This window comes from Sinocyclocheilus rhinocerous, unplaced genomic scaffold (assembly GCF_001515625.1).
Source record: "Sinocyclocheilus rhinocerous isolate Xijiao unplaced genomic scaffold, SAMN03320098_v1.1 scaffold466, whole genome shotgun sequence".
Taxonomy (NCBI): domain Eukaryota; kingdom Metazoa; phylum Chordata; class Actinopteri; order Cypriniformes; family Cyprinidae; genus Sinocyclocheilus; species Sinocyclocheilus rhinocerous.
The window spans coordinates 208,495-222,624 of record NW_015631145.1 but is presented as its reverse complement, the minus strand read 5'-3'; the positions used below and the strand labels follow the sequence as shown (position 1 = coordinate 222,624).

Sequence of the window (14,130 nt, the reverse complement as noted above, 5' to 3'; positions counted from 1 at the left end):
GTGAATACTAAATCTGTTTTTTGTGAGGGGGATGGATTAATGCACATTCACATTTAGTCTAGAACTACAGTAACATCATGTTCACACAGCGCACACAACGCCTCTGTACTCCCGATTTCTCCCAATATGGGGACAGGAGAGCTGTCAGTCAATAAATGGAAAAAAGTAATCTGATTACGTAACTCGCATTACTTGTAATGAGTTACCCCCAACACTGATAATGAAAACATCATAATATATTCGTTTGCAAATCATGCACTATGATAAAACTGGTTTGAGGTAATTAAATAGTATTGTGTAAGAAACAGCACAAAAATAAGTCTTTACTAATCAATAATCTACCAAAAATTTTTTGCGTTTTACTGCCAATAGTGCTCATTTCATCTGGAAACTAGAATTTACTATATTTACAATTTTACACTTATGCATTCAGCAAACCCTTTTATCCGAAGTGACTTACAAAAGTAGATACATGTTTGGAGTTTCACTAAAATGTAGTTAGAGACACATTTTTCCAATAAGCCTGGGTTGCATACTGTTCTACAGTATAGAGTGTTCCTTCACACAAAGACTTGGTTGAGTTCAGCAAGTAAAATATAATCATGATCTATAAGCATTCGACTAAACCAAGTCTGCAGAGTGGATGGATGGATACAGAGGGTTTTGTAAAGCCAATAAAAAAGTATAATTACATGCCTTCGGCTTTGGTGACAATCTGTGGCGCTGGTGACAGCCACCAGGGCTGTGAAGAGGCAGGAAGGATTACTGTCACCCAGCCTCTAGTCACCTCAGCTGGGGGGTCACCTTGAATGCAGCCTTACAATTTTACCAGTCATTAAACACCAAATCCAGTCTCCACGCACACCTTCCTCATCATCGCTCAAAACTGACAAGGCCATCACATTAGAACCAGAGCATCTGGTTTGAGAGTTGTGGCGTCTTTGTGACTAAGCTAAACTGTGTTTGACATAATAACGTTGTGTACTCAGACTGTACTCCCTGCCAAACAGATTAGGTCTCAGACTCAAAACAAGCCCTTGGAATTAGCGTTTATTCAAATCAACGTGATGAAATGGACATTTCAAGTTCAGCATCTTCATTGTCCCCTTGTTTTTTTTGTTTTTTTTTCTCATTTAGCTGGCTTGTACTCTCCACAACCAGCGTCTGGTGACATAGTTAAAGGTACGTGTTGACGTCTCTTATTTAATATTCTTCGTGTTCAATATCGAAGCGCCGAGCCTTACATATTCAGCAATTGGGAGATATTTTTCAGGCCAGACAAAGCGCCCATGATAAATTGGACAATAAACACTCTAATCTAATATGGCAGACATGCGCAGGAGGCTAATGGGCTGGTGAATATGAGCTTGGTGTACGCAGAGACACCTCCTGAAGCGGGCCAGAAAAGGATTAGCACTACTCACAGTTAGCACCATTACGCCCAGGCATTTATTCCACAGAATTGGTGTCTTTTATCACAAGTTTAGTTTTTTTTAAGTGGGCGGAGAACGAACAGGAAATTGGTAACATGAACTGATTTGCAGGCAGTATTGAACAGTCAAATCATAGAATGAGCAACAATGAGATCTAATAGCTATATTTAGACCACTGCTTTGGTGGACTATTTTTATAGGCAGATAATGAAAAACAAGGACCACAGATGAGCACAAAAAGTTGTCAAACAAGAAAAGAGATTTTTCTAAAGGATTCAGCCTTTACTGTGCCACATCAAGGCCATTTACTTCCCTAACGCCTGACGGCTGTTGTTCAGCAGGTATTTCGAGCTCAAAGTATTTCAAGCATATTCGTAAACTTCTGAGAATATTTTTAAGTTTGTCGAGATGAGCACTGACTTTAACAGCACAGTTTCCTGGAATATAAGTATCATGTGGTTGCTATGTAATATTTAACATCCTGGTTATACAATTTCTTAGGGCATTTTTTTTTCTGTTACATGGAATTCATTAGCCTGGTGCAGCAACTCCCCAGAGCGCTCGAAAGCTTTCAACAAAATACATTTTGATTACACATTGCCCAAAATAATCTCTTTAGAACCAGAAGCGAGTTTTCACTGTCTTGCTTTTAGCGGGAAAAAGGTTTCATGCCCTTCAACTCCATCTTTTATTCGAGAACAATGAATTATGAAACGTGCCAATGTGAAATGCCCAAATGCAATGAGACTTCATATGTGTATTTTTTTTTATTTCAGTTAAGTTAATTCAAGGCTACAGCTTTGCATGAAATCAATCCTAACTTGCCAAACTCCTGTATGAAGAAATGATAAATCTCCTTAAAAGCAGTGTAAGATAATATAACCTATTAAATATTAATGATAATAAGTAATCTTCATCTATCAATGTGACCACTGATAGCCTGAAGTTATTTTATCATTATAGTCTATTAGTGCGTAAATTAAGGTCTTAAGGGTTAATGAAGAGGTTTCATGCCCTTCAACTCCATCATCTTTTATTCGAGAACAATGAATTATGAAACGTGCCAATGTGAAATGCCCAAATGCAATGAGACTTCATATGTGTATTTTTTTTTATTTCAGTTAAGTTAATTCAAGGCTACAGCTTTGCATGAAATCAATCCTAACTTGCCAAACTCCTGTATGAAGAAATGATAAATCTCCTTAAAAGCAGTGTAAGATAATATAACCTATTAAATATTAATGATAATAAGTAATCTTCATCTATCAATGTGACCACTGATAGCCTGAAGTTATTTTATCATTATAGTCTATTAGTGCATAAATTAAGGTCTTAAGGGTTAATGAAGAGTGAATACGTTTTGTTAATAATGCAGAAATATCATAGGACGATCCCTGGGTCATGACATTGAGATAAAACTGGGTTTATCTCCGTATTTTGCGCAAAAATGGGTCTTAACACAATAGGGTCTGAAATTAACACCCGCCAAGTGCCAAATGAGAGTCAGGATGGAAAATAAAAAATTTGCCGGTTGTAATGTCATGCAAAATATTTAATTAAATATGAAATAGTTGCAATGATAGTCTCGCTGATGCAAACGATGTGCTCAGCTGAAATCAAAGACATAGAAACGTCCTAATAAAGAAAACACCTAATGTGACTCACATGCATCTCACTTTTACCTCAATGAAAAATGTAGTCATAAGTAAATAAAGAAAAATAGGGTAAAGTTTGTTGTTGTTGTTTAACCACAGATATGCAATGAAAATGTGGAACAACTATGCATCTTAATGTTTTTGTAATAGTTTCAGTGTGACAAATATTTAATGGAAAAAACAGCTAAATAATTTTAAAAAGTATATTTTTTTTGTCTGTGTTTTTGTATATATACACAGTTTGAATGCTATAGTAAAAATGGCAACAAGTTAGTTTTGGACCTTGTCACGCAAGCAACCCAAAATGTACTTTTTTGACTATATTTTTAAATTCAAGCTTGTCTTTTTTTTTGGGGGGGGGTATTTTTCCCTGACAGTTCAAAAGGATATAGAGCAGCGATACTAGATTCCCATCTTACAACCCGGTTAAAAAAAAAACAGCATATGCTGGTTAGGTATGTTTTGAAGCATGGTAGCTAGTTTGAGCTGGTTTAAGCTGGTCCTGAGCTGGTTGTAAGCTGGTCCTGGGCAACTAGCTCAAAACCAGGTACCATGCTTCAAAACATACCTAATCAGCATATGCCGTTTTTTTTTCAACATGGAAGACTGTATCTCAGGGACACAGTCATACATTCAGCCACTTAAACACTTCTTTCCTGAAGAATGTACAAATTCCATGTCACTTCCACTTCTGAAAGCTCAGCAAAGAGACTCCCGCAAACCACAGGGAATCGTCCTTTAGCTGTCCTGTCCGCACTACATTCCCGGCTTGATGCGCACTGATCTCTCACAGTCCAATTTCTCCCTTTATTCTGGGCCAGGACTGTTCAGCGTTTCACAATTGCTTCCCAAATGCTATTGGATGAGACAGAGACACGAAGCATTTGGAGGAAAAACAGGCCTCGCCAGCTGCGATAACAATGTATAATTTAATCTAAGACTGTGTACCGACCCTCTGTAGACCTTCAGCCACTCCTTCTCAAGTCTTTGCATTATTCAAGCTAATGGTACCCTGAAATAGAAAAACAGCTTCTTATCTCTTAAAAGTTTTATAGCGCAGAGCGCTCAGAGAGTGGGAGGCAGGCACACGATGCAAAGACGGAGCATGAGGAACCGAGCAAGTGACATGTTTGCTCTAATGCAAACTGAAGGATCTTTTTGGCCTAGAGACGGTCAGCCTCCAGCGGAAGAATCCCATTGGATGATAAAGTGATATAATTCCTTGAGGGATCTTCTCGCTGGTCTCGGTCCAAGCAGAGCTGGTGACGTTTAAGTCTAATTACATGATTTGGGTTGCGACATCATTTGAGGAACAAGGAGGAGGGTCGCCGGACACTGTTTATCCTGTAGGGGGGTTTTAAACAGGACCATGGAGCAGCAATGAAGTTCTGAAGCCAAGTCTTAGACGCATCAAAATAATGACAAGTCTACCAAACTTCAACTGCTCTTGACTATAATAACAAGAGGCGCTCAAAAATAACTCGCAGCAAAAATAAAGCAAAGATATTTAAAGAGGTCACAGGAAGGTTTTAAATAAATCTAAAGCCAGCTGACATGCACTACATAATCTAAAGCACTTGTGACCAAAAACAGCATCTCAGTTCTGCAATACCGTGAGAAATCACACTTCATTAGATGGCCAGCTTGACCATCCATCTGTGAGTACATTAGTGAGTCCAGTGAGTTTATTGTCACAAGTCCAGTGAGTTTATTGTGATACTGTTTATAACTAAATATATGTACTTGCATATACTTTTTTAAAATGTAATATATATAAACATTCACTGCTAGTCAAACTGTTTGACACACTTGACTGAACTCTCCTCAGCAAGCAACACAATTTACTAAGACTGTGTACCGACCCTCTGTAGACCTTCAGCCACTCCTTCTCAAGTCTTTGCATTATTCAAGCTAATGGTACCCTGAAATAGAAAAACAGCTTCTTATCTCTTAAAAGTTTTATAGCGCAGAGCGCTCAGAGAGTGGGAGGCAGGCACACGATGCAAAGACGGAGCATGAGGAACCGAGCAAGTGACATGTTTGCTCTAATGCAAACTGAAGGATCTTTTTGGCCTAGAGACGGTCAGCCTCCAGCGGAAGAATCCCATTGGATGAAAAAGTGAGATAATTCCTTGAGGGATCTTCTCGCTGGTCTCGGTCCAAGCAGAGCTGGTGACGTTTAAGTCTAATTACATGATTTGGGTTGCGACATCATTTGAGGAACAAGGAGGAGGGTCGCCGGACACTGTTTATCCTGTAGGGGGGTTTTAAACAGGACCATGGAGCAGCAATGAAGTTCTGAAGCCAAGTCTTAGACGCATCAAAATAATGACAAGTCTACCAAACTTCAACTGCTCTTGACTATAATAACAAGAGGCGCTCAAAAATAACTCGCAGCAAAAATAAAGCAAAGATATTTAAAGAGGTCACAGGAAGGTTTTAAATAAATCTAAAGCCAGCTGACATGCACTACATAATCTAAAGCACTTGTGACCAAAAACAGCATCTCAGTTCTGCAATACCGTGAGAAATCACACTTCATTAGATGGCCAGCTTGACCATCCATCTGTGAGTACATTAGTGAGTCCAGTGAGTTTATTGTCACAAGTCCAGTGAGTTTATTGTGATACTGTTTATAACTAAATATATGTACTTGCATATACTTTTTAAAAATGTAATATATATAAACATTCACTGCTAGTCAAACTGTTTGACACACTTGACTGAATTCTCCTCAGCAAGCAACACAATTTAAGATATCATTCATGTCCACAGCACAACTGTGCATAATGAGTTGCACACCAAATTTAAATAGTTATTTTGACTTGACTTAGCAAGCACCACTAATAAAAAAAATGAGTATGCGTGTACAAACTTTTGATTGGTATAAACCCTTTTGGACTAGCGTGTCTTTGACTCAAAAAAAAAAAAAGAGCAATAGAGAGAAAGAGAAGGAGAATGGAAATTAATAGAAGACATGGGTGAGAGGGTCTTAGGCCGTAAAATATACATCCTCCCATCCATCAGCCTCTGCTGTCATCTCTGAAGCATAAAATCCCCCATAAAACACTGTTACTGTTGGGAACGCTCCCCACTGCAATTAGACAGCAGCTTCATTAGAGAGAGTGTGACGGAAATGGCAGCGTTCAGAGGAAGGGGCAGCGCGGGGCAGATGTGCTCTGATCATAGAGTCCAATCTGGACAAATATTTCTTCCCTTCTGTCCATCAAGACCCGAAATAGAATATAACGGTGTTTTCAATGATGAAATACGTCCAGCATGAATAATAGCTATATGTGCCAGTTAAACTTCAGTCAGCAGATCAGATCTCTCACGAACACACACTATGAAAATCTCCTTCATGTTAAATTGAATACTTGGCATCAATACTTGGTCAATGTTGGAGAATAATCAACTAAATGCAGTGCAACATTCATCAGAAGCATGACAATAGCCGTTGTAGCTTCTTGAGTAGCAAGCTATATTTTCAACAATTAGCTGTGTAGCATGACAAAATGCTGCATAGCTTTTTTATTGTCACTGTGTTGCTTAAATAGATTTACAGCAATAAGAATAAGAGTAAAGAATAAGAATAGAGTCAATAAGCAAACAAAAACCCTCTTAAGTTGTAAAACAAAATTATCAATCTCAAATAAACACTTCTCAAATTAAAACTACATTGCATCCTTAGTGTCAATGTAGTTAGCTATGTGTTAGCAACTAGCTTCAAAAAAGTAGACTGTAGTTTAACAACTTAAAACAGAACAGTTAAAAGGCAATGTCTCCTTACATGGTGTCAGTTTAGCTAGCTACTTTTTGTTAGCAACTAGCTTCAAAAGAGTAGATTTACTGTAGTTTACCTTAAAAACAGTAGTATTTTGCTGCTTGCCAAACTACTGTTGCTTCAAAATAACTCTGCCTGACTGTGGTGCAGTGTACATGCTCTAGATTGGAGCCTAGGTGTTTACACTAGTCATGTAGGTTTGAATCTGGCTAACACATCCCGATTCCATCCCCACTCTCATCACAATAATGTCCTTTCTGCATTTCCCACTGTATCTAATAAAAAAGCAGCAAAGCCCCCAATATAAAAAGATTAAATACTTGGCAAAACTGTGATAAGCTGAAAATTGCACTCAAATCTGTCACCCTGAGCTTCAAAAAAAGAACACTGTTCATTTTAGTGATAAATTTACCTTCTTTTGAGGCGTGTCTGCATTGTGCAACGTATGAGCATATCAGCCCCCCATAGACCACCACACTTCAGCTCCCCGGAGAGACATTATTACCAGTTATGAAAGCAGCGGTCTGGTTGGGGGCGCTCTGTCGAGATGTTGCGACATTGACAGTGAGGGGAGAGAATAATTGAATGTGCCATTGTTGCATGGCACTCTGCAAGCGCTCTGTGTGGCAGACTGTGTTCAGAGGAACAGAGAAATTATTATTCTCCCATGCACAGTTAGAATCACTTGTCTCGCAGACATATAATGGTGAGCGCTGAGACATCAGTGAAGCACAGGCCCATGAGAGAGCCTGAAATCCATTTCCACACAAGCAGCAAGTTTTGAGAATTGTTAATTGCTTCTCTGATTAGCCGCTCTGAAAATCTGTCCACCCAGGACCTCAAGACTCCCAAGTCGGAAAGGATTGTGAATTGGGATCCATAAGCAAGACATTGCTTTTACACACTAGTCTTCAGGCAGTAGCAGTGACTTGCATGAAGGTGCTCCTTGGTCACAAGCAGACGGGGGCCTGAAGGAAGAATTACACTTCTGAGCTTTGGGTTTATGTTCATTTTCATGGACTAGTTTCATGACGAAGCCAGACAGCCAAGTGCATTAGAATTCAGGTACATTTCTGAGAGTGTGTCTCAACGTCTTCTCACAGTGGGCAGCCTACAGGTCCTCATGCGGTCCAGCGTTTGCCATATGGAGGGGCTGCATTTCAGGGATTCGGTGACCTGAACAATAGGAAATGGAAAAAAATATCTGGTGGAGAAGGCAGCGGTGGATATTTCCAAGCTGAGTTTGAAGGGAATGCTGGGATATGGTGTGAAACAGATGGAGGGCGACATTGAGTGGGTTCGGTTTGCCCTCTAAATGCCATGTCCCTCAGGTAGCCCAGGAGAATAAACCTCTATTAGGACAGAGAGATTGACTGGCACATTTAAATTTTGTGAGGGCATAGCTTCGCAAGACTGTGTTTATGTCAGGGAGAGAACGAGAGATAGCGTATGAGGTCTGACTTGGCCCCTGAGAATTCCCCACTATCAGGAAGTCCATGGTGACAGTCACATTTAAATACATGGGAGACAACATGCTTGAATTTCATTTTAGATAACCTAGGAGACCGTGGAAGCCGAACAGAAAAGCACAGACTTTAAGTGCAAGAGTGCTAACTGGGGCCAGGGCTACAAGGTTCTCTCCATTCAGCCCTTCCAAAAGCACTAACAAAAAATAAAAATATTTCATGTGCTGTACTCACACGCAAAATGTGATGCATAATTACATATGCTAATATAAAAATGCCATTGCATTTTTGAAATGTAAGGAGAAATTAAACTGAATTTGCATTGCTAGTGGTGTTTTTTTGGAATTATGTGACACTTAAATCAGAAATGCAAAGCACAAGTGAAATGAAAAATATAAATAAACCTACCAAAGCACTAGGCTACAATTATGCTGATGTAAAAATCACTTTAATCAAACATTTAATCCAAGCATCATTAAAAAAAAAAAGACAGCAACCACTGTTCCCGGGCAAATACTCTCACACGCAGAGCAAAGTAGCACTAGGGATTGTTCTATGGTGTTTTTTTGGAATTATGTGACACTTAAATCAGAAATGCAAAGCACAAGTGAAATGAAAAAAATAAATAAACCTACCAAAGCACTAGGCTACAATTATGCTGATGTAAAAATCACTTTAATCAAACATTTAATCCAAGCATCATTAAAAAAAAAAAAGACAGCAACCACTGTTCCCGGGCAAATACTCTCACACGCAGAGCAAAGTAGCACTAGAGATTGTTCTAAACGCTCATAATAACAGTACAGCAACAAATACTCGCCCATGCTAGGCTGATCTTATCATATCCACAGGTAAAATTACACCTTTTCAAGTGTGTCATGAAGAGGTAATTGGGCGTGCGGTGTCATCTTCACAAAGAGGAAAGCTGGAGCCCAATTCACACAGCTGTTCTGACCATACCCTAATTGCTCCATGGGAAGCCAATGCCCTCTATCTCACCAGAGGCCAAATATTATAGGGATGTCACATTTATTTACTTCCCCCTGAAATACAGATTATACTATTTAGAAAGTATAGGCTAACACGGCGTCTTGTTTTCCCATTTCAAACAGAAATGGGCCAAAAATAGGGGAGAGTGTTCAGATTACAGATGGCAACATGCTTTCCACTCAACGGAAGCTGTTCAAGGACAACATCCCTGATATTTACAAAACACAGACTGAGATCAGCCTCTTAATGTATTATCACTAATTAAAATGAAATTAAATGGCACTGCTTCTGATAAATGTATTCAATTTTGGATTTAAAAAAAAAAAAACATTTTAGCATGTTCACCCTCCAAACATGTAGGGCTTTTCTTCTGCAAAAAATGCAAGAGAGTTTTCCATCATGAAGTCCAAGCTGCTAATTTCCATATTATAAAATGCAATTGCGACAATGGCGGTCATTTGCGAAAAAGCAGGCTGGACATTTCCGATAAATACCTCCAGTCGTGTTCCACAGAAGAAAGAATGTCAAATGGGTTTGGAAGGACATGAAGATGAGTAAATGATGACAGACTTTGCGATTTTTGGATGAACCTTCTCTTTAAACATTGTCCAACTACGACATAGTGTAAATAGAAATCTGTCTGACTAACCCCTGAGTCAGATTTCCGACCTTTCAACCAGATAGCACTCAACAAGACGTGAGTCAGCTTTGAAGTCCATCGGACACCTGCTAAATCAGAAGAGCCAGAAGAATACACCCACCTGCTCCATCTCTGTGCGAAACAATCTGGGGGGAAAAAAACAAGGCAGGCGTGCGTAGGAATGCAGACTGGAGTCAAGCATGTTGATTCAACAGGGGAGATGGAGAGGAACAGCCACTGCAGAGTAGTTATAGGGGGAGACTCGCAGGACCAGCGACTCTTTGAAGACGAGAGTCTGTAGCGCTTGCGACACCCATGGGCTTCGGATGAGCATCAGAGAGTCTTCGCCAGGAGCGGCCGCTAAGATTACCGCTCTCCCTTTAATCCCACAAAGGGGATTAGATGCTGCCTGAGAAGCGGGAGAGCAGTTTTCCCATAGAATGGGGGTCTGCTTTGAATTATTAACACTTCTCTACAGCCTGGTAAGACAGGACTTTATAACACAATCACAAGGTTCAAGGTTTACGTTTTAGCACAGTCGCACACATATCCATGCACGTGGAATCAGAGTTCCCCCACACATAGTCACAAGGACTCCAAATTTGACAGCTTTTTCAAACCCAATAACCTCCTACAGAAGAGCGCAGAGGAAGTGAAATTCTATCAGTGTGGTAGGAAAGCTTTTAGCTGAGTAGCGTCTGCACACACACAACGGAACATAGTGCTGAGGGGACAAGAGGGGAAAAAAAAAAACTTGACTGTGATGCATGATAGCAATGTCAACCATCAAGTTTCAGAGCACCTCAACTACATCCTGTAAGGAAGACAACTACAACAAGCCCAACAATATAATCTCATGATATTTAATAATAAATTTGAACAATAAAATAAAGTTCTACACAAGGATTGTTCGTAAGAATCTCCCGAGTTGACCTATAATGCTCCAATCACTGCCTGACACTCTCAGATCAATTCCCCAACCAGCGGGACAAACATTAAAGATATCAGAGTACAACAAGCACTGACTTCCTGAGGTGAAAGAACTTGTCCGAAACTTACCCCCCTTGTTCCATCTGCCCTTATTCCTGCCCTGAAGGGATGGATGGGGAACGTCCAGGAAGACCAGCAGAAACAAAGTGAGTCTCACAGGAGAGAGGAGGAACATCTCCAGAGGTCTCTGGGGTCGAAGGTGATGGTCCTTCACCTGCCCGTATTTATGCTCACTGGAGCACAAGGGGCACACGGAACCTGGCTCGTTGGTCCAGTCATCGGTCACAGTTCAGAAGCAAGCGTGAAGTGTGCGTGTGCCTCCACCACGCTGCCGAGAGCTCCTGAGCTCTGCCCGCCTAAGAGCGCACGGGTGAGAGTGAGACCCTCTTCTCAGTCAAGCTCCATCATATGCGATCGAGAGCCTTCATCATCTGAGAGTGAGAGAATGAGCGTTTGAGAAGCACAGCACAGCTCAGTCTTCCCTCGAAACATGCGCACGGATGCATGCACACACACTCTCACTGCTGTCACCGCTGTCCGAAGCCGTCCGCTGTTTTCCCTGCAGTAGTGGATCTGTCCCAGTCCACAGTGAGAAATCTCCCACACGATCGTTCTCCTTTTCCCGTTTTGCGCGCCAAAAAGCTCCACAACGTGCGTTCGTCTACGTAGAGGAGTTTCCAGAGAGAGAAAGGAGGAGGGGAGGAAATAATAGCGTAACATGCACCGTGGGTCACAAGGGATGCGCCAGGAGAGAGAGAGAGCGAGGGCAGGACGGCAGAGAGATGCAGAGTGGTGACAGCACTAATCCTGGAGCTCTGATCATAACAGACGTTGAGGCAGTGGAAGCCAGAGAGGCTCTTTAAAGACTAATAACACTCTCGGCTTCAACTCTGAGAGAGAGAGAGAAAGAGAGAGAGGAAGAGCAAGAGAGTGACTCTTGGAGATAAGAGTAGGGGGAGAAGGAGTGATGTTGGACATTGCAATAGTCAGCAGGTTTGCCTAAACATGCTGGTTCTCAGCTTAGGGAAAGTTAGTAGCATTAAACGTCCTCAGGGGGCTCATGCAAATGAACATTGCCTGAAACTCTCGAACACACATACACACACTTGCAAAACGCTTATGCTAAAGACTGTTATTTTTGCCAAGCTGCTGTCAGAGGGCGAGCGCTCACTGGGCTTGGGGTTTTAGGGTGTGTGAGACATGTGTGAGATTTATCATCATTTGGATTCACACAGAGCGCATAAATAACGTCTGTAGCAGCAGCAGTGCCATTAGTGACGACTCGGTTGACAGTTACAGCAAACAATGACATATGAAAACATTTCCTGTTATCTACATGAATAAGTCTCGATTTATGATGAGCACTAGATGACCTTCCTCTTTCAACCACTGCAGTGCATCTATTAATCATTTGGTGTCAATCAAAATGTCTTGAATTACATTCCAAGTACAATGCTAGGTTCTTTGCTATATGAATAGAAAACTGCATATTCTAATGGCACCCTTCCATCACAGTCAAATCTTACAAGAATAAATATGGCATTGAATCTTACTGCTTAGCTCTCACTTTCTTTATCCTGAAGAACATTTCTCGTGTCTGTTCAAGTGAAGAAACTTGATGGCTAAATGATTCCTTGAGAGGCAATATAAGTTTCTCTAGTGCTGCTTCTTTTAAATGTCAGCGACTAGGCATTACCCATTCAAGTGCTTAAGGGGCACAATTGTAAGGTTTTACAAATAAACATGAACATTCATTTACTGATTCCCATTGCAGTTACAAAAATCTACACACTGGGGTTGGGAATCAGTTCTTATTCAAAACATTTCCGTTTAAAAAAATGATATAAGACATTTCGATCTGTTAAACAATCTTGAATGGCTGCATTTTTTTTTTTTGCCAATGCAGATGCAATGAAAGAACTGATAAAAACTGACAGTGCTTTCTACACTTCAAATCAGCAGAGTCGCTGTGCCGCTATTGAATCTACAGTGCCACGGCAAAAGAAATTGCTTTAGCAGAGTTGTGAGCAATTCAATGTGATGAGAGAAAGAAAGCCTGTGCACCATAAAATAATATAAAGACAATAAGCAAACAACATTGCCTCTTTCTATTGTATGATTCTTGCTTGTTGCAAGCAACAAACACATAGCGCAACCTGTGTAGTCCAATTACAAACTAATGACCTGATTCTTTTTTTATTTAATAAGTCAAAATGACAAATCAGTCTCAAACTCATGAGTTATCAGGGATGCACCAAAATTCACACTGAACACTAGAGATATTAGAATATTGCAATCAAAATTCAAACACGACTACAAATTTAGTTCTCATTTGCTTTTCCTAATTGTGCCCATATAAATCACATAATTCAAATACCACATTGTATATTTGCATTAAAAATTTTTTATCTTGCATCCAAGATTCCCCTCTTGGATACTGGCTGATTAATAACACGCATGCACTTGGCAACTTCATGCATTATACAGACAGTGAGAGAATAACCAGATTTTCATGTAATAAACTGAAGGGTACAGATGTGCTTGCATTTTATAAAATCAATTTGAGAGTTACTGTGTTCTGCACATCATAATGCTTTCATCATGATGTGTCAAAAAAGATGTCAATCAAGATCTATGTTTTAAACAGAGTTTAAAGCCAATATTACAGTACACTGCAAGACAACAATCTATAGAAAACCTAGTAATTTTAGGCCAGGACATCCAATACATTTACAGACATTTCCTTTAACCCTAAACACCCCAATGCAAACAATTCAAAATACAGGTGAAACACGGGGATAATTAATACAGAAAATTCCTTCACAGTACATTGGGCTCCATTTTGTTGTTTTTTTCTTAGTGTAAATTGATCAACACTTCATATGCACAATAGAATTCTATACAGTATTTTAAAATATATTTTCTTATTATTATTACTACTGATTGTTGCTATTAAAAATGTTTTCAAAAACACTACTTATAGTGCTTATCTTTAATACATAACAGTATATTTGGTTGGTTCCTCAAAAGTACTAAAAGAATCATTAACTGAATCATTAAGGAACCATAACTGTTAATTGGAATCGTAACCAGAATCATTAAACTCCTTACTCTTATCTCTAATACGCACCATAATGCCTTGATTTATCCAATATTTTTAATTGGACACGGC

The 14,130-nt window shown here is 39.9% G+C and overlaps 1 protein-coding gene across 1 annotated transcript in view; it reads right to left on the bottom strand.

Moving 5' to 3' along the window:
* The window catches only part of robo2 (roundabout, axon guidance receptor, homolog 2 (Drosophila)), a 351,523-nt gene extending 339,903 nt beyond the window's left edge, over positions 1 to 11,620 (bottom strand). The window contains exon 1 of the mRNA XM_016554373.1: positions 11,028 to 11,620. Within this exon, the coding sequence (XP_016409859.1) occupies positions 11,028 to 11,133 (106 nt within the window). The 5' untranslated portion in view covers positions 11,134 to 11,620. The remainder of the gene's footprint in view (positions 1 to 11,027) is intronic.
* Between the last annotated feature and the right edge of the window lie 2,510 nt (positions 11,621 to 14,130).